At 46.7% G+C, this 20,007-nt stretch overlaps 1 protein-coding gene across 2 annotated transcripts in view; it reads right to left on the reverse strand.

Annotated features, from left to right (window-relative positions):
* Window positions 1-2,627: 2,627 nt before the first annotated feature.
* Window positions 2,628-20,007, reverse strand: part of PAFAH2 (platelet activating factor acetylhydrolase 2) — a 30,865-nt gene continuing 13,485 nt past the window's right edge. For both annotated transcript variants that reach the window (XM_024766741.1, XM_024766742.1), the window contains exons 8-11: window positions 16,876-16,967; window positions 15,275-15,445; window positions 12,626-12,780; window positions 2,628-5,150 (exon numbers count right to left, since the gene is read on the reverse strand). In XM_024766741.1, coding sequence (XP_024622509.1) covers window positions 5,056-5,150; window positions 12,626-12,780; window positions 15,275-15,445; window positions 16,876-16,967 — 513 coding nt within the window. In that variant the 3' untranslated portion in view covers window positions 2,628-5,055. The remainder of the gene's footprint in view (window positions 5,151-12,625; window positions 12,781-15,274; window positions 15,446-16,875; window positions 16,968-20,007) is intronic.

A 20,007-nucleotide genomic window follows, 5' to 3' on the forward strand; every position in this document is an offset into this window, starting at 1 on the left:
CTTAATATACACACTGTGCTAAGCGCTTAACATGCATTATTTCATTCAATTATTACAACAACCCTAAGAGGTAAATACTACCAGAATTCCCATTTTACACATGAGGAAGTTGAAGCTCATAAAAGTGAACAAATTAGCATAGAGTCACAGGGCTAATAGCGGTGGAGTTGTCTGATTTCTGACCATGTTCTTCGTCCCTGAACTGTTTTCCTCATCTGGCAAATCAGCAGAGCACCTGGCCCACAGTCCTCGGCAAAGCTCAGTTCTCTCCCCAAAACCCACCTCTCAGTAGCACTAAGGATATTGCTGAATCTCAGTACAAGTCATATAGAAATTGCTGGAGAGTTTGACCTTCTTGGTTCAATCTCATGAAATTACACTCCTCAGAACTTGACAGTTTATTTTTTCTGTAAAATTATTTATTTATTTATATTTATTTTTGGTTGCGTTGGGTCTTCGTTGCTGCGCACGGGCTTTCTCTAGTTGTGGCGAGCGGGGGCTACTCTTCGTTGCGGTGCGCGGACTTCTCATTGCAATGGCTTCTTTTGTTGCGGAACATGGGCTCTAGGTGTGCGGGCTTCAGTAGTGGTGGCGTGCAGGCTCAGTAGTTGTGGCTTGCCGGCTCTAGAGCGCAGGCTCAGTAATTGTGGCACACGGGCTTAGTTGCTCCGCGGCATGTGGGATCTTCCCGGACCAGGGCTCCAACCCGTGTCCCTTGCATTGGCAGGCAGATTCTTAACCACTGCACCACCAGGGAAGTCCAGAACCTGACAGTTTAAAGAGATGGGGAAGGTGCAAAACCAAGTGTATCTATTAGGCCGTATGGCCCAGTGATTAAGAGCTTGGATTTTGATGCCTAAATTCCAGTTTTGCCAAATTCCTTCTGGTGAGAGCTTGATCAAATCACTTCTCTATGGCTGTTTCCTCATACATAAAATGAGGCTAATACCACCTGACCTCATGGGCTTACTGTGAACAGCAAATGAGATGGTGCAGGTAAAGCTCTGAGCACAGTCTGGGACACACAGTAAGGGCCCAATAAATGTTGGCTATTACGATGATGATAATACCGTTTTCCATGCAGCTATGGCCAGGGACATTTCGCCTCTGCATCTGGCTGTGATGGGACAGAAGTGAGCTTCCTACTGACTTCCTACATCCCAAGTACAGAGTATGGGCCTCTCCTGTCTGTCTGTCACTTTGCAGGCCCAGGGGTAAGTGGTGCCCCAGAAGAAAAAGGGGGCAGACGAAGGTCCCCACAAGGCCAAGACATAGAGTTGGAATCCATCAATTGACATTTCAAGAGCCCAGTAGTCTTCTTGAAGAAGGGCAAGCAGGGGAGCTGTATCAGGACACATGCTGGCAAGGGGTTTGGGGAGTGCTGAGAGCATAACAAGAACCCCATCAGTCTTAGCCTGACACGTCCAGGAAGTGGGAGGGATGAGGAATTTCATCCCATCCTGTATTTACTTACCATCCTTCCTGACTGACACACCACTCTGTACACAGAAACTTCACAATATACCTATACCATTAGGATGCCTCCACAGGTACGGTCCTGTAACAGGATGGGGAACAAGAAGATGCAAAAGAAACCCGAGACATCTTCTTTGCTTTTGGAAAGGATTCACTAGAATGCAGTTTATCAGCACATGTCAATTAATATGCAGGATTACCTTGCTTATTTAAAAGGCCATTTAACTGGTGCCCTCTGATTCCCTGGAAGCTAACAAAAAACCGGACAAAAGACCAAAGGCCTGTGATACCCCCTCTGAGCAGTCAAAGGAAGGATTACAAAGTCTAAGCACTAAAGGCAGTGCATTCTAGTTGCAGGAACGTCCCTAAAGCCCTCTCTCAGTGACTATTTAGTTTTACTTGAGACAGTTGTAAATAACATGGCTGATCAGAAGTTATAAATTTGAAGTGAACAGGGAGAGCTGCTGGGGGGTGGCACAGTCAAGGCAGTGAAGAGTAATGGCTGGCAGGCTGACCACAAGGGAGACAACACAAACTATGAAAAGCAATGAAAAGAACTAAGAGGCCAGCAGCTGGGAGCCACGTAGTGTAGGTGCAAACGGCTCTCCATATCTTCACAGATCAGAGGGCGCCACTGCGCTGGCATTAGACCTGGTCACAGGTGTTTTTGTTCTCTGGGGATGGTATGGAATGTTAGGTACGGCCAGATGATTAGCTCTGGCCAATGAAATGTGAATGGAAATAATGAGGGTCACTTCTGGGCAGGAGCTTTAAGGGCTAAGTGGGTGCTTCACCGTGTTCTCTTCCTGTTCCACCATGGCCAATGGCAACATTTCCAGATAATGGCAGCTCTGCCAGCCTGGTTCCCCAAGTGAGGATAAAAATGATGCAGAGGATGGGCTTCCCTGGTGGCGCAGTGGTTGAGAGTCCGCCTGCCGATGCAGGGGACACGGGTTCGTGCCCCGGTCCGGGAGGATCCCACATGCCGCGGAGAGGCTGGGCCCGTGGGCCGTGGCCGCTGGGCCTGCGCATCCAGAGCCTGTGCTCTGCAGCGGGAGAGGCCACAACAGTGAGAGGCCCATGTACCGCAACAACAACAACAAAAAATGATGCAGAGGAGAGTCTCGAGCTGACCCACAGAGGACAAGAAGCACAGGCAAGAAATAAACTTTTATTGCTTTCTGGAATTGCTTGTTACTACTGTATAATTGAATCTATCCTGACTGAAACATTCTAAAAAGTTAAATGAGGTCAGATCACATTAAGAAATGCGAGCATTATGTTTCTGGTAAATTACCCTTCAATATTATAGTCAATATAATGTTGTGTGACTTAAAGGATAATTTTCAGTGAGGAAAATTCACCTACTCCAATGACATCAGATAAATGAGTCATTACCAGAACATGAACTGAATAGAGGAGATGGATCCAGTTTCCGAACAACTTCTTTCTCTAGGAAGGGTCCAGGTCTTTACAAAATATACCTGCATTATTTATGGGTCTAAGGCAGAAGTTGGGTCTCACGCTCTAATGCTGTCAGAACTGACTTCTCAGCGTCTGCAGAACCAGCCCCAGGCACAAGGGATGGCTTCTACTGGTTCTGTGATTGCTGAGGGGCTCTGGTCCCTGTCTAGGGGTTAAAAGGCCCTACAATATATCTGTATGTGCTCTCATAGAAGGAAATCCATAATGTGTTCTTGAGTAAAAACAGCGAGGCAGCAACTTGAGAATGTACAGCCTTATTACGTATACATGGAACATTTACAAAATTGACCTCACACCAAGGCAACAAGCAAGTCTCAGAATGAAAACCACGTGGGTCATTTTCTCTGACCAAAAGCAGTTAAGCTAGAAAACAACAGCCATTGGGTAACTAGGAAAATCTCACATGTTTGGAAAGTAAGAAACATACTTTTAAATAATCCATGGGTTATACATCTTTTCACTTAATCCTCCTAACTATTCAGAATGCAGATCCTCATTTTAGAAATGCAGGAACTGAGACTAAAAAGAGAACATAATTTGCTCAAATTTACCCAGCTAGCAGTGGTGAAGCCTGGACTCAAAACCACGCTATAGAACTCTAGAGCCAGGGCTTTAACGATATTCTCCTTATGCTGTGTCTCACTGGAATCCACAGATCCTCCCCAGGTAGGTCCACAGCCTCAATGGATCTGGTGTTTCACCTCTGAGAAAGAATAGCTGTTGAGAGATGGGAGACAGTCCCAGCTTGCTTTGGTGACACTGACCTTGGCCCTGTTGCATAGAGGCGCATTTCCTCTTGCTTCCTCTGGGGTGCCCTACTTGGACCAAGGTGAGAGGTCTAGAGTAGTGGAGAGGGGTGTTTCAGGTTGATGTTCCCAGACGGCTTTGAACTAGATCACTAGGAAGACTTCCTTTCCTTTCAAAGTTTTTTTCCACATGGGTACAAGCGGTAAGCAATCAAAGAAAGACAGAAGGAAAAGTTACTTCCAGATGGCTCCCCATCTTGCTGTAATGCAGTTTAAATACAGAAAATATTCTAGGCAAACATATCATTAGGCAAACATGAGTATTAATATCATTCATATTAAAAATGGAACAGAATGGAAATTCAACCTATATCTTGACTTAAATTTGAGACTAAGGCCTCAGAGCCAGAAGACAGCTACAGCACCCTGATTCTGCGCAAGTTGGAGGCTCACGATATCTGAGGTAAGAGGCAAGACCAAAGTGTTCCTAAGACTTCTCTCTAGGGAAGGCTTCCTGAATTCGAACCGACCAAACTCCCTCACTGTCGTGGTGAGGGCCTGATCAAATGGCTACTTAACAATGTTATTCTCCCTTCTCCACCCCAACCTACGTCTGTTGTTTCCTGTCAAGCTACATTTTCAGCAAGACTCTAAGACATTCAGAGCTTCTGAGGTACCCGTTGCCCTTCAGCCTCTCTCCTTATGCTATCAGGACAACGCTGTCTGCCCCTTCCACGGGCTCACAAGTATAACTTCATCCTGACTAAATGCCTGAGACTATGTTTCATGCAGTGAGAAGGCTTGAAAATAAACAGAAAATCTGATGGTGGTCCATATCCTAGAAAGCTACCTAAAGTGTTTAGAACTCACCAAGCAACACTGGGGAGGGAGAAGGGGGAGGGGGAGGAAGAAATAGCAGCAGGTTGGGCTAGAGGTCCAGGCAGTGGGAATTTTCCCTCCATCCTTTGGCTCCATGTCTTCCACTGCAGAAGCCACACTGGCCCAAGATGAGGGAGTCAGCTGGCTGGGTTAACAGCGTTCCCAGTGCTCAGCCTGGGGCTTGGGTCCTCCCTTGCCCCGTCCCACTGCTTGCTCCCCACACCATCAGGGCTCAGTCCCCAGAAAGTCAGTTTGCCAATCAGTGAGTGACCCAAGTCCCAACATGAGTTTACGATCAACAAGTCCAAGATCCAAGTACCCAGTTATCCAATCAGCAGTGTGATTACATCCTCTCAATCTGTGCGGAAGGCTCACGATGACCACCTCCTGATAGGAGAACATGGGTGTCCCTGGGCAGGCCCCCAGTGGGAACTCAGCTCAGTGACCTTTCACAAATGACCCGTTGTGCCTACAGGCTGGACAGATGGTGTGGGGCCCCTGGGGTTAGTGATGGTCCGATGCCTTCAATGAGGTTGTTCCATTGGTCATAGTCCTCGTCCAGGTCTGAATGAGAAAAAATCCAGGTTAGGTAAACGGTTGTAAGGTTAGATCAAAGAGTAGCTACCATGGATTTAGTGGGTCACACTAGAGAGAGGAGCACCTGGGATACTAAAAGGACTGGTTACGGTGGCTGTGATGGTGGAAGAAATAATGACAACTACTATTCATACATGTGCTTCATAAATGACTTGCTTGACCCATAACAACTCAGTAACGATAATAATAACAGAAGGTAGCACTTATTGAAGGATAACTCATTCCAGGAACTTTGCTAAACATGCATTGTTTCATTTAATTTTCATAATATCCCTATGTGTTAAGTACCATATTGGCCCTATTTCACAGTTGAGGAAACTGAGCCTCGGTGAAGCTACCTGATTTGTCCAAAGCCATTACAGATGGTGAGTGGTAGAGACAGAATTCAAACCCCGGTCAGAAAGGGTGAGAAAGTGGAAAGCTCACTTCCAAGCCCATGGATATTGCTGAGCAAGAACAGATCCTTCACACGCCAACCAGTGAATGTGGAAGCGGGGCCACGTCAGTGAAGGGCATAGGACAGCAACATCATGAAGCAGCAGAACACCGGGTACAGTTCAACAGAGGGCCCTGGGACCACGGGCAGATGGATCTAATGACTTGGCGAGAACAGTCAGAAAGGGTCCAAGGCCGCAGGCTGAGGGAGTAGGACACAGCTGAGCAGGCAAATGGTGTTTTTGTTCAAAACAAACAAAAAACCTGGGACAGAAGGCAGCGACCACTCTCCTTCAGCTTCAGATCCCCAGGGCCCTGCCAAGAACCTGGCATGGAACAGGTCCTCGGCAAACAGAGCGACATATTCATTAATACAAAAATTACCGAGCACACCACTATGTGCCACGGTTTGTTCTTGGTGCCAAAAATACAGCCACAGACAAATAGAAACCCTCATCCTCTCAGAGCTCACAATCTAGGAGGCAGAGATAACAACAAACAAAACAAACTACATAGGATATGAAAAGGTGAGCAGCGCTGTGGCAAAAATGAAAGCCAGACAGAAGCAGTGCTGGTGGCCGGGAGATGGGGGTGACAGGAGGAAGGGACAGTACAATGGTTTTTTGGGTTGTTTTTTGTGTTTTTTAATAAATTTATTTATTTATTTATTTTTGGCTGTGTTGGGTCTTCATTGCTGCGCACGGGCTTTCTCTAGTTGCGGCGAGCGGGGGCTACTCTTCGTTGTGGTGAGTGGGCTTCTCATTGCAATGGCTTCTCTTGTTGCAGAGCATGGGCTCTAGGTGTGTGGGCTTCAGGAGTTGCAGCACGCGGGCTCAGTAGTTGTGGCACACGGGTTTAGTTGCTCCGCGGCATGTGGGACCTTCCCGGACCAGGGCTCGAACCTGTGTCCCTTTCATTGGCAGGCAGATTCTTAACCACTGCGCCACCAGGGAAGTCCCAGTACAATATTTTAAAGAGGGTTGTCAACATGAGTCTCACTAGGAAGGTGAGCTTTGAGCAAAATGTGGAGGTGGGAGTGAGCCATGAGACTACACGGGAAGAACATTTGAGGCAGCAGGAACAGCAGTGCAAAGGTGTGAAGCGGGAGTGTGCCTGGGGTGTGGAGGCTTGTGCAGCGACAGTGAAGTAGGCCCGGGGAGCAGCCGCAGGAGGGACGCTGGGTGTTGGCTTTGTCTCTCAGAGAAATGGGAGCCACTGGAGGATCCTGAACAGCGGAGTGACAAGATCTGGCTTCCTTTCTGAAACAATCACTCTGGCTGCTTCATTGAGAAAGGACTGTGTAGGGTGGCGGTAGGGAGATGAGTTAGGAAACTCTTAGAGTGATTTAAGTGAGAGAAGAGTTGGACAGAATGGTAGTTGGGGTGGTGACCAGTGATTACTTTCTTTTTTTAAAAATAAATTTATTTATTCATTTATTTATTTTTGGCTGCATTGGGTCTTCATTGCTGCGCACGGGCTTTCTCTAGCTGTGGCGAGTGGGGGCTACGCTTCGTTGTGGTGCGCTGGCTTCTCTTGTTGCGAAGCACGGGCTCTAGGCATGCAGGCTTCAGTAGTTGTGGCATGTGGGCTCAGTAGCTGTGGCTCGTGGGCGCAAGAGCACAGGCTCAGTAGTTGTGGCGTGCGGGCTTAGTTGCTCTGCGGCATGTGGGATCTTCGCGGACCGGGGCTCGAACCCATGTCCCCTGCATTGGCAGGCGGATTCTTAACCACTGTGCCACCAGGAAAGCCCCAAGTGATTACTTTCCATTTGTATTTTGAAGGCAGAGCCTATAGGATTCTCTGAGGGATTAGATGGGAGGTGTAAGAGAAAAGAATGGGGACTTTGGTTTGAGTAACTAGAAGGATGGAGTTACTATTAACTGAGGAGGGAAAGACTGCAGTTGAAAGCCGTTCTTGTGTGTGATGTCCCTAAGAAGTCGAGATGTTGAGTAGTGGGTTATATAAATCTGATGTTCATGGGCGAGATCAAACTGGAGACATAAACTGGAGAGTTGTCAGCACAGATATGGCATTTAAAGCCATGAGACTAGATGACATGAGGAGATACAGGTAGAGAAGCGGTCCAAGCCCTGAGTCCTGGAAGCAGCAAAGCAGATGGAGGAGGAGCAGACACTGAGAGGGGAGGAAGTCACAGGGGGACGTCTTGGAAGTAAAGACAGGGCTTCACAGAGGAGGGCGTCACCAACTCTGTCAGCAGCTGCTGAGGTTCCAGTGAGATGAGGAATGAGGAGAAGTGATCGCTGGATTTAGTGCTGTGAAGGTCACCGGTGACCTTGACAAAGGCAGTTTTCATGGAGGACTGGGATGCAAAAGGCTGAATAGAGTAGGTTCAAGAGAGAATAGGGATCTTCCCTGGTGGCGCAGTGGTTGGGAATCTGCCTGCTAATGCAGGGGACACAGGTTCGAGCCCTGGTCTGGGAAGATTCCACATGCCACGGAGCAATTAGGCCCGTAAGCCGCAACCACTGAGCCTGTGCGTCTGGAGCCTGTGCTCCGCAACAAGAGAGGCTGCGGCAGTGAGAGGCCCGCGCACCGCGATGAAGAGTGGCCCCCGCCTGCCACAACTAGAGAAAGCCCTCACACAGAAACGAAGACCCAACACAGCAAAAATTAATTAATTAATTAATAAACTCCTACGCCAAACATCTTCTTAAAAAAAAAAAAAAATCTCCAAGCCAAAATTTATTAAAAAAAGAGAATGGGAAGAGAAGAATCAGAGAAAGTGAAGACATTCTTGTGAGGAGTTCGCTATCATGAGGAACAGGGAAACAGAGTGGTAACTGGGGGGCAAAGTGTGGGTCAAGACAGATTCTTTTCAAGAGGAATTTCAGCATGAAATAAACCAGCAGAGGGGAAAATTTGATGATCTAAGGTAAAGAGGAAAGAATTGCTGGCACAATCATCCTGAACAGACCAAAGAGGGTGACATCCACCGGGCAGGGGGAGGGCTTGGCCCAGTTAGACGACTGGAGCAGAAACCTAGGAACCAGACGGAAAGCTGAGTATGTGCAAGAGGGTAGGTAGATGCAGCGTTGGGATTTTGAGGAGGTACTGACTGCCTCCATTTTCTTAGTGAAGTGGGAGACAAAGTTAAGCAGCTGAGAGACAGGATGGGGGGAAGGTGTTAGAACTTTGAAGAGAAAGAGGAAGGTGTGAAATGTCTTCCAGGAGAGTGGGAGGGAGGATGAGTAGCTGGAGACAGGAGCTGCATGTAGTTCGTATGAAGGAAACACCAATCTTCTTAACAGAAGGTAATACAATCCCTGTGTCAGCGGAACATGTGCTCTCAGAGGTATTTTTTAGGATCACAGGTATTTTTTAAAAGTGGTAAGAAGTTCACCTGAGCCACCTACAACCTATTTTAGTTTCCCACGTGACAATGTACTGTGGGAAATGGCCACCAAAAAGCTTTTCTCTCTTAGCAAAACTAATTACCCCAAGCTGAGAGCCTTTGCCTTTTTTCACTGTCCTATCTCTTAATCACTTGGATACTGCAAGAGCCTCCTAGCTGGGCTCTTTGCTGGGCAGCTCTCAACCTGCCCCATTTCACCCATCCTCCGTGATGCACCCAGACTACAAACACAAGTCTAATCATGACAATCCCTTGCTTAGAACCCACCAAGGACACTCACAGCCCAATTCAAACTTATGGGACTTCCCTGGTGGTTCAGTGGTTAAGAATCCGCCTGCCAATGTAGGCACATGGGTTCGATCCCTGGTCCGGGAAGGTCCCACATGCTGCGGAGCAACTAAGCCTGTGCACCACAACTACTGAGCCTGCGCTCTAGAGCCCGTGAGTCACAACTACTGAAGCCTGTGCACCTAGAGCCCGTGCTCCACAACAAGAAAAGACACCGCAATGAGAAGCACGTGCACCGCAACGAAGAGTAGCTCCCGCTCGGCACAACTAGAGGAAGCCCGCACGCAGCAACAAAGACCCAATGCAGCCAAAAATAAATTTAAAATAAATTAAATAAATTTTTTTTTAAATTCAAATTTATTTCAGCAAATACATGGGCTTCTAGATCTGGTTTCTGCCCACTTCTCTACCTTTCTCTTCCAACAATTCACTATCCTGAACTCCAGATACACTAAACACAGCTTCTCAAAACTGACCAAGCCCACACCTGTCTTTGTGCCTCTGTCTAGAAGACCCTTGGCCCCTCCCTGCCTAGTGAGCGTTACTCATCTCTAACATTAAAGACAAGCATCGTTTTGTCTAGGGAGCCTCCTTTCCTAGCTGTCTTTTCCGTTCCATCAGAGTTAGGGCCTGTCCTCTGTGTCTCCCGAAGACTCAGTGCATCCCTGGGTCAGCAGAGCCACTACCAGAACAGTGCAGCAATGAAGCACCTGGGCTTTCGAATCAGACAGCCTAGGGGGCATTCGGGCTTTGCCACTTACTAACCAGATAACCTTGGATGAACTACTTAAATTTTCTAAGCTTTAGTATCCTCGTCTGTAAAATGGAGTTAATAATAAAAGCACCCATCAGAAAGGGCCATCTGCAGGATTAGACATGCTAATGTAACTAAAGTACTTAGCAGAAGGCCTGGCATAAAGCACGTCCTCAACAATCTTGCTACAATCTAAGACTCTCCTAACCTTCTGCTGGTCTCCAATAGTGAGTATCTTAGCTCAATGGACATTGCTACTCAGGGGAGAGCAATCATGCCATGGTGGGCTCCCCTCTCATCTTTAGCTCTTCCCTAATGATATGATGCCTAAGAGGAAACAGGGAAAGTGGGCTGAGCACCGTGTAATCAGGCCCTGTTAAAGTCTTGAGACATGGATCCATTCCTCTCCTACCAAGTGATAAGAATGATGCTCTAGGGCCTCCCTGGCGGCGCAGTGGTTGAGAGTCCGCCTGCCGATGCAGGGAACACGGGTTCGCGCCCCGGTCCGGGAAGATCCCACATGCCGTGGAGCGGCTGGGCCCGTGAGCCACGGCCGCTGAGCCTGCGCATCCGGAGCCTGTGCACCGCAATGGGAGAGGCCACAGCAGTGAGAGGCCCGCGTACCGCAAAAAAAAAAAAAAAAAAGAATGATGCTGTAAGGTCTCTACTAACCCTAAAGGCTCTAAACCCATGCTGGCACAATGGCTCACGATGAGCAAGATGAAATGAACAGGCATAAATATTAAAATGTAAATTTAGGTTCAAAAAGTCAATACATTCGAAATAGGACAGATACATTTTAAAAGCAAAGTCAATCCAAATCAGATTTGTTTGGCACTTGGTGGAAAGGTTAATACACTCAGGCCATCCAACTAGAAGTCTAGGGTCCAGAGCTCAGAGGTGACAGTCCTGCTGTACCAGGCACTGGCCACACCGCATCTGGCATGTCGTGTTCAAGTCAGGGCAGCACACATTAACAGGCACACCAACAAACAGCACATCCAAAGGGGGAAATAAAGGCCCCACGGGAAACTGCACAGAGAACAGGTGGAGGTACCAGGCACATTTAGCTTAACGAACAGAAAACTCAGAGAGGACACCATAGGTGACTTCAAATATCTAAAGAGCTGCCATGTACAGGGGTCTGAGGCTTCTCGGGGTAGCTCTTGAGGGGATACCCAGGGCAAGTGGGGAGGAGTTACAAAGAATCAGATCTTGGTCTTAGGTTAGAGTTAGGTCAAACCTAACTTCCTTTCTGAAGGAAGCTGCCTTACTGCCTAGCACCTGCTGAGGGATCAGCCTTGCACAGATAATGGTAGCCTACTCCATTCTGACTGGATCAGAAAGGGACCTCTGATCAAGAGAGCTCTGGGCCCGTGTTGGGCAGTGGCCTACAACGTGTTTTGGCCCGTAAAGATGAGCTGGTACAACACAGTTGTTTCTCTTGGCAATGTGGTCTAAGAAATCCCAGAAGTATGGCGGTGAACAGAGGGAGCGGAAGATGAAAGGATGCCACGAGGGGAGAGGACAAGCCGCAAGGGGTTCAAGCCAACCGAAGTGATAAGGAAGCAGAAACAGTGAATACGCAGATGCTCTCAGCAAGAGTAAAAGTACAGAGTGGAAAGAGGAAAAATGCAGACCGGAGCAAAGAGAAACAGAGATGTCATGAGAGGAAGAGACAGAGAGACTGAGCCCAAGAGAGAGACAGAGAGAAGTAAGTCTTACAAGCTACCTCGGTTCCCGTAACTTTTCCCTTCCCTGCCTGAGCCCAAGAGAGAGACAGAGAGAAGTAAGTCTTACAAGCTACCTCGGTTCCCGTAACTTTTCCCTTCCCTGCCTGAGCCCAAGAGAGAGACAGAGAGAAGTAAGTCTTACAAGCTACCTCGGTTCCCGTAACTTTTCCCTTCCCTGCCTGGCCAGGTGTACTGTCATAAACAAACTCTCCTTCCTTCTTGAGGTAAATTAGTGGATCTCCAGTCCTTGTAACCAAAAAAAGCCTAACTAGAATATCAATTCTTAAAACTATTGAAGTTTCCTGTGACGGAGAGGGCTGACCCTCAGAGCAGCGCACTCTCCAGGCTGCGTGACCACACAGCAGGGAAGATGTGAGAGGATGTCTTCTCTGGGTGGGAGGCTGGACCAAAGACCTCTACAGGTCTGGCCATTTGCTGGCCTGTGATTTATGACATTAGTCATCATCCTTCTATGCTTTTTCTTTTTGTAAATAGCACTTCCACAATTTAGCCCATCTTCTATCGTCATCACTTCCTCCACAACACAGATAAGGTGAGTGCTAATGAGTTAGAACAAAGGTAGTGGAGTAGAGAGAGGTGAATGTTCCATTTACAATGAGGAAACCAAGGCTCAGAAAAGTTAAATGACTAGGCCAAGGGCATTCAGGTGGTAGAGACAGAATCAGGATCTCCAAACTTTCGGCTAAGTGTTCTTTCTAGAATTCTATGGAACTCTCTCCTTCATTCACATTTTGCCATAAATCTCCCTGATCCGAGACATGTCAGTATAGACCACTGTGCAGAGAAATCTAAGAGACCCCCCCACCAGCTGTCCCACGAGCCCCAGTTCTCTCCTTACCAAGGTGCTTCTGCAGGAAGGCCAACATGGCCTGCACCACAGTCTCCTGACCTTTATAGGGGTCCAAGCTCCCATGGGTTTGAGTGGAGAAGAATTTAGCAATCCAGTTACCAGCCATAAAAGCAAAGTCAGTTTGACTCCAATGAACAGAACCACTAAAAGAAAAGAAAAACAAGTAACTGGTAGGGCTCTGGAGGCTAGGGCACATAAATATTTAAGCACCTACAATGTGCAAGGTGCTTTACATGCATTATCTCACTTAATTTTCACAACAATCTTGCAAGGGAAGTATTTTCCTCTTTGACAGACCAGAGGAGAGAAATGATCTGCCCAAGTTCACACAGCTAGTAAGGGATGGAGCTAGGATTTGAAAGGAGGTATACCTGGCTTCAAAGCTGCTTCAACTCCTAGACCATAAGGCCGGACTATGCAGGGAAAAGGCGGAGTCGGCTGGAGAGCGGATGGGGCATTGAGGCGAGGTCTGCAGCACCTGCCATTCCCACGTTATTATAAACTATCACCCCATGGCTTTTACCCAGTGACTTCTGAGCATTCACAACACTTATCAGCTCCATCTTTAGCTCAGAACTGTACACAAAGTAAACAGGAAAAAGAAATAACTTGCCTTTAAGTAATCAGAAAAGTTACGGCAAGTGCTTGTAAAAGAGTGTTTCTGGATCAGAATTTAAGTCCTTTGACATCAAATGCACTTAATTTGAAGGTGAAATTCTCACTAGGTTCATTTCTAGCTAAATTACTCATAACTAAATTTACTAGTCAATTCAATGAGGGAAGGAAGATTTAAATGTTAAACTCTATTTGATATCATGCAGAAAAACTGACTTTAAAAGGGATTATCTAAGGTACATGCGAAAGTATAAAGAAAAATATAATGGATACTTGAGTATCCAGCACTCAGTTTAAGAAATAATATATCACCATGAGTTAAATCCAGGGACTTCCCTGGTGGCGCAGCGGTTAAGAATCCACCTGCCAATGCAGGGGACATGGGTTCGATCCCTGGTCTGGGAAGATCCCACATGCCGCGGAGCAACTAAGCCCATGAGCCACAACTACTGACCCTGCGCTCCAGAGCCTGTGAGCCATAACTACTGAGCCCACGTGCCACAACTACTGAAGTCCACATGCCTAGAGCCTGTGCTCCACAACAAGAGAAGCCACCGCAATGCGAAGCACATGCACTGCAACGAAGAGTAGTCCCCACTCTCCACAACTAGAGAAAGCCCTCGTGCAGCAACGAAGACTCAACGCAGCCATAAATAAATAAATAAATTTATTAAAATAAAAAAAACAGAGCTAAATCCGCAGTTTTTGTGTACCCCTTCCCAAATGCTCTCCCTCCCCTCCAGAGGTCACAGTTATCCTGGATCTGAATGGCTTAGGGAAACTGTCAAGCAGTCCGCTGCTGTCATGAAATCAACATGAAAGGAGAGGGGCTGGCCCCAAGGAAGACAGCCTGGGCCAAGATGGGCAAGGGAAGAAGCCATGGCCTACTGAGCAGACCCCTAGCAGTCCTGGCTTTGGATCTGGCATTTCAACCACCTGAATGAGCCCATAGGGCCATGACATGTAGTTACTTGTCATTTCGCTGAAATAGGACCTGGGATCCTTGAATCATGTGGGCTATTTGGCTCAAGGGCAGGACCAAGTCAGAGACTTGTCAGTGAGACTTTAGTCCTGCATCTGTAGCTCTAAGCCACTTCCTATGTAAAGTTCATTCTTTTTTTTAATAAATTTATTTATTTTATTTTATTTATTTTATTTTTGGCTGCGTTGGGTCTTCGTTGCTGCATGTGGGCTTTTCTCTGGTTGTGGCCAACAGGGGCTACTCTTTGCTGCAGTGCGCAGGCTTCTCATTGCGGTGGCTTCTCTTGCTGTGGAGCACGGGCTCTAGGCGTGTGGGCTTCAGTAGTTGTGGCACACGGGCTCAGTAGTTGTGGCCCACAGGCTCTAGGTGCAGGCTCAGTAGGTGTGGTGCACGGGCTTAGTCGCTCTGCGGCATGTGGGATCTTCCTGGACCAGGGCTTGAACCCGTGTCCCCTGCATTGGCAGGTGGATTCTTAACCACTGCACCACCAGGGAAGCCCTAAAGTTCATTTCTTAAAGTCACTCAAAATCTTCTCTCTGTGAAAAATGCCTCCTAAAATCAAACCATCTGATAGTGTTGATGACGGAGTGAAGAGAATATGGTTTCTCTCAGGCAGAGAATAGATGGTTCATGGAAGATACCTGAATTTAGGTATTCATGAAGGTCTCTAAAAATCCATCTTGTGAGTGTCAAAGGTCTACTATATCCATACTCTTCAAAAGACTCAATAAAATTCCCAGATGAGATTAGAGATTCCTGGAGTCCACCCAGACCCACACCTCTTCCTCTCTAACACATAATCCCATAACACCCTGTCATAAAGTCATATAAGCTAGTGAATAAATCACTGTAGGTAGAGCTAAGTGTTAAAGAAGGACAGATATGAAATTCCAAAGGAATTAAGATTTTGAAATTCAGGAGGTATTTATGTATTCTATCAATGGGTAGAACTTCTGGATAATTTAGAGGAAATTACGGGAGCCACAGCTGAGCAGAAAATGGAGAGGCCACTGGGGATCATGATCTTGGAGTTTACTCACAGGACAGTGATGATCCTGGACTGATCATGCTGGGCACAAATCTTCTTCATCAAGTTGACACTCTCCATTGTCTGGAATTTCTCAGCATTGATGAAAAATATAGGGCCTCGGGCCGTGGGGTAAAAGTCACGTTCCAGAGGAAACATCCAAGCATCCAGAGCCACAGCACACCTGGAACAGGACCAGACACATGGAACTGCCACGTAGAAACTCAAGCAAAAATAATTAGGGTAGTTCTCCCTTCGGTGGGGTAAAAAGCTCAGAAAGCCAGGAAGGGGAACCAGGGCCCATACCCTTCAGTTAGGATCTTGGATAGAGATCATTTTACCTGTCGCCAAAAATCCTCTAGATTTTTAAACTCTCTGAAAACAAGGATCAGACCTCCTCCTTCTCTTGGAGCTACTCTCAGGCAGCTGACTTGAGTCGCACAGAATGGCACTTCATTCATTTACTCATTCATTCATTCACCTCATCAAGTACCAACTATGTGCTTAGCCTTGTGCTGTGGATTTAGAGATAAATGACACAGTTGTTGCTCTCCTGGAGCTCCCAGAATAGCAGTGGAGATAGAACCACACAAGGTAGCAAAATACAATTTAGTGTCCCGATTGCACAAGCTGCTAAGTAAGCCCAGAGCATACGTGGCAGGAACGTCAGGGAAAGCCTCCTTGTTGCCACAACTCAAAGTCATGGCCAGTTTGTCCAGCAGAAATCTCTGTCACCAAGGGCAAAACCAAGGCCCTAAGATTAGCATCCTACTATCCCCCACCCCCAATGCTCCTCCAGTCTCCTCCATCTCAATAAAGGACAATCATCTTCCACTCAAATGATGGGCACACAGATGAAAAACCTTGATTCCTCTCTTTCCTTCACCTCAAACATCACTAAGTCCTGAAAATTCTAAAACCCATCCTGACTCCCTTCACTTCTCTCCATCCCACTACCTCCATCCTAAAGCAAATCCCTCATCTCTCACCTTGACTCTGAAATAGCCTCCCTCTACTTAGCCTCCTTGTTTCCAGTCTTATCCTGCTACAACCCACTCTTCGCATAGTGGTTTTTAAATGTAAATAAGATTTTTCTATACTTAAAGTCTTTCAGTGGTTTCCTGTCATACTCAGAATAAAATCTAACTTCCTTACTCTGGCCAGAAGGCCCCATGACTGGGCCCCTGTTTATCTCACTGATCACACCTTGAATCGCTTCCCCCTTGCTCACTATGGTCCTCCCACACTGAAACAGCAAGCTTCTTTCCACCTCAGGGACTTTAGCTGTTCCCTCGGCCTAGAATGATCTTCTCCTAGACCTTTATGTGGCTGGCTTCTTTGCCTTTGAGTCTAGCTTATGTCACTTTCTCCAGGAAGCGTCCACATACTCCAGCTTATCAGCCTATTTTACTTTCTTCGTTGCACTTGGGTACCAGGGATTTGATTACTTGTTTGCTAGTCTCCTCCCACAGCCACATAATTCCATGAAATCAGAGACGTTGCTTTCTTCTTCACCACTGAATCCCCACCTCCCAAAACAGTACCTAGCACAAAATACATGCTGAATGAATGTATGGTGTGTGGAGCTAACAGCAGCATCACTGGGAAACTCACCGAAATCGGGTTTCCTTGGCCAAAGCCAGAATAGCTGTGGCCCCTCCAAATGAATGTCCCATTACAGCCACGCGGCTCACGTCAATGCTGCCCTGAGAAAGGTCAGAAACACAGGGGTGCATTTTTAGGAACTCTTCAAGGGCAAGAGGAAGAAACAGTGAGACAATGATGCAGAAACACAATACAGTGGGCGAGACCTCCAAAACCACGGTATTAAGCACCTCTTGCCCACTGGAGAGCATCGGGTCAGGCCATCCCTGGACTGAACAGCCTTCTGTAGGCACGAATTCTGAAAACCACATTTTTCATCTTTATTTTAATAATCTTGCCACCTATAATATCTGGACGAGGTAGATATTCAAATATCTATGAATAAACAGAAATTATATGACCTATCAGTATAAGAGCACGTTAAGAATAAGAACTGTCAGGAATTCCCTGGAGGTTCAGTGATCAGGACTCAGTGCTTTCACTGTGGTGGCCAGGGCTCGATTCCTGGTCAGGAAACTAAAATCCCGCAAGCCGCACGGTGCGGCCAAAAAAAAAAAAAAAAAAAAAAAATTCACTTTATTTAGATCCTTGCCTTATAACCAATCCAACCAGAGGGATGGATGACACGTGCTCCAAGTCAAGTACAGAATGGGGGCGTTCCTACTGCCCCTCCACTTTGCTCTGAAGCAAGGACTGCTTGTACCAAAACCAATTCAGGTTCTACTTCCTCTGACATCTGTCCTGACTTTTATCTAGCAAAGTGAGCCTGCTCGCTCTAACGTGCTCTGCAAGCATCTATTTCTGGTTGTCCCCAGAAGCCTTCAGGACATGGTTATATAAAAAAACCACTGCAGCTGCCTCCTAAGGGGCTCAAAAAAGTCTCTCCAGGATTTGCTGCCCAGCCTCTGCCCTGAACCCATGTTGTCCTTTGCTCTTCCCAACTTCTATCCCAAGTTTTTGTATCTAAATTCTCCCCTCTTTGCTCAGGACCTTTGGATTGGTCAAGGTTTCTTCAGCTTTTTTAATAAGTTAATATATCTACATAACTCTAAAATCAGGAGTATATAGAGAAGTCTCCTACCTACCCTATTCCCTGTCCACACAGTTGCCCACTCCCTACCCAGACAGGTAAGTTGCTTGCGTCTTTACAGAGCTTACTTATGCCTACACAGGTAAACATGAATATATACTTTCCCCCCTTTTACACAAGTGATACTGTAACTTACTTTTTTTATATAATAATATTAGTATATAAAGAGCTTCCTTATTCTTTTTTACAGCTACATTTGATTTCACCATGGTACAGACAGCTACTGATCACCAAAACTGTTCTTCTTCCTGGACACACAGCTAGACTCTATTTCCCAGCAGTTAGATGTGGCCTTGTGACTTGATGTGAGCGATAGCGGTCTTGCGATAGAATATGAAAGTGATTATCTCCATTTACAGGCATGGTCTATAAAAACTCTTGCATGCAAACCTCCATGCTCTTTCCCACTCCTGGCTTAACGTACATGGTGAAGTTGGGTTTCACAGGTGGAAGAGGGTGGAGCGATTAGAAGAAGGGAGCCTGGATCATGTGGGAGAGAAATAAATTTCTCTTTGTTAAGCCACTGAGATTTGGGGCTTACGTGTTATAGCAATTAGTATTATCCAAAATAATACATCCATTGTTCCATAATCTATTAAACCAGCTGTGGTCACTTATGGGTGAACATTTAGGATACTATCAATCTTTCGTTATTACAAACACCACTGGGATGAATAACCTTGTACATACATCATGTTACATGTGTGCAGGGATGTGTAAAATAAATTCCCAGAATTGGACATTGCCGGGTCAAACACTAGTGCATTCGTGCTGTTGAGAGCTATTGCCAAACTGCCCTGCATGGGGCAATCCGCACCCACACTGGCAACGGAGCAGAGGCTACTTCCCCACAGCTTTGCCGACAGGGTGAGTAATCAATTTTTGGATCTTGCTCAATCTGACAGATGAAAATTCACTTAGCTTTTTTCATTCTGTGTTTCTCCAAAAGGCTGCCTCTTAACTAACCTAACTACACATAGCCCGCCATCCCCCGACGTCTGTCTCAGGCCCACAGGCACACAGGCCTGAACTGTGGTGCCTGGCCCTGTCTATCTGGTGGGGACTGATGACATATACCATATAGCGGGCAAAGCTCTCTAGATTTCAGGTCCTGCCTTACATCTTGGCCATTCAGGCTGATGCTTCTTCCTGGAAGACTCTTCCAGAGCCTTTAAAAGATATTTTCTAAAGAAGCTTTGGGGCACACTGCATAGGCAAAAAGCCCCAAATTAAAGTTTGACTCTACCGCTTGCTTAGCTGTGTAACCTTGGGCAGATACTTACCCTCTTAGATCCTTGGTTTCTTTCTATGTAAAGAGATAACAATGCATATGTTTGTGAAAAGAGCTCTCATCATAGGAAGTCCTCATAAAGGAGTAATTATTATATATTTACATATATATATGTATATACCATTCTCACTCATACAATGGAATATTACATGGCTATTAAAAATCATGCCATAGGGGCTTCCCTGGTGGCACAGTGGTTGAGAATCTGCCTGCTAATGCAGGGGACACGGGTTCGAGCCCTGGTCTGGGAGGATGCCGCAGAGCAACTAGGCCCATGAGCCTGCTGAGCCTGCGCGTCTGGAGCCTGTGCTCCACAACAAGAGAGGCCGCCATAGTGAGAGCCCCGTGCACCATGATGAAGAGTGGCCCCCGCTTGCCACAACTAGAGAAAGCCCTCCCACAGAAATGAAGACCCGACACAGCAAAAATTAATTAATTAACTCCTAAAAAAAAAAATCATGCCATAGAAAAATATTAACTGGAATAAGAAGACGTTCATACTGTGACATTCATACTGTTTTGCTAAATGAAGAATAGGGCCACAAAACAGCTTGTATTAAATAGTAACATTATTGTTTTTTTGTTTTTGCGGTACGCGGGCCTCTCACTTTTGTGGCCTCTCCCGTTGCGGAGCACAGGCTCCAGACACACAGGCTCAGCGGCCATGGCTCACGGGCCCAGCCGCTCCGCGGCATGTGGGATCTTCCCGGACCGGGGCACGAACCCGTGTCCCCTGCATCGGCAGGCGGACTCTCAACCA

The sequence above is a fragment of the Neophocaena asiaeorientalis genome, unplaced genomic scaffold, assembly GCF_003031525.2.
Source record: "Neophocaena asiaeorientalis asiaeorientalis breed wild unplaced genomic scaffold, Neophocaena_asiaeorientalis_V1.1 scaffold79, whole genome shotgun sequence".
NCBI classification, from domain to species: Eukaryota; Metazoa; Chordata; class Mammalia; order Artiodactyla; family Phocoenidae; genus Neophocaena; species Neophocaena asiaeorientalis.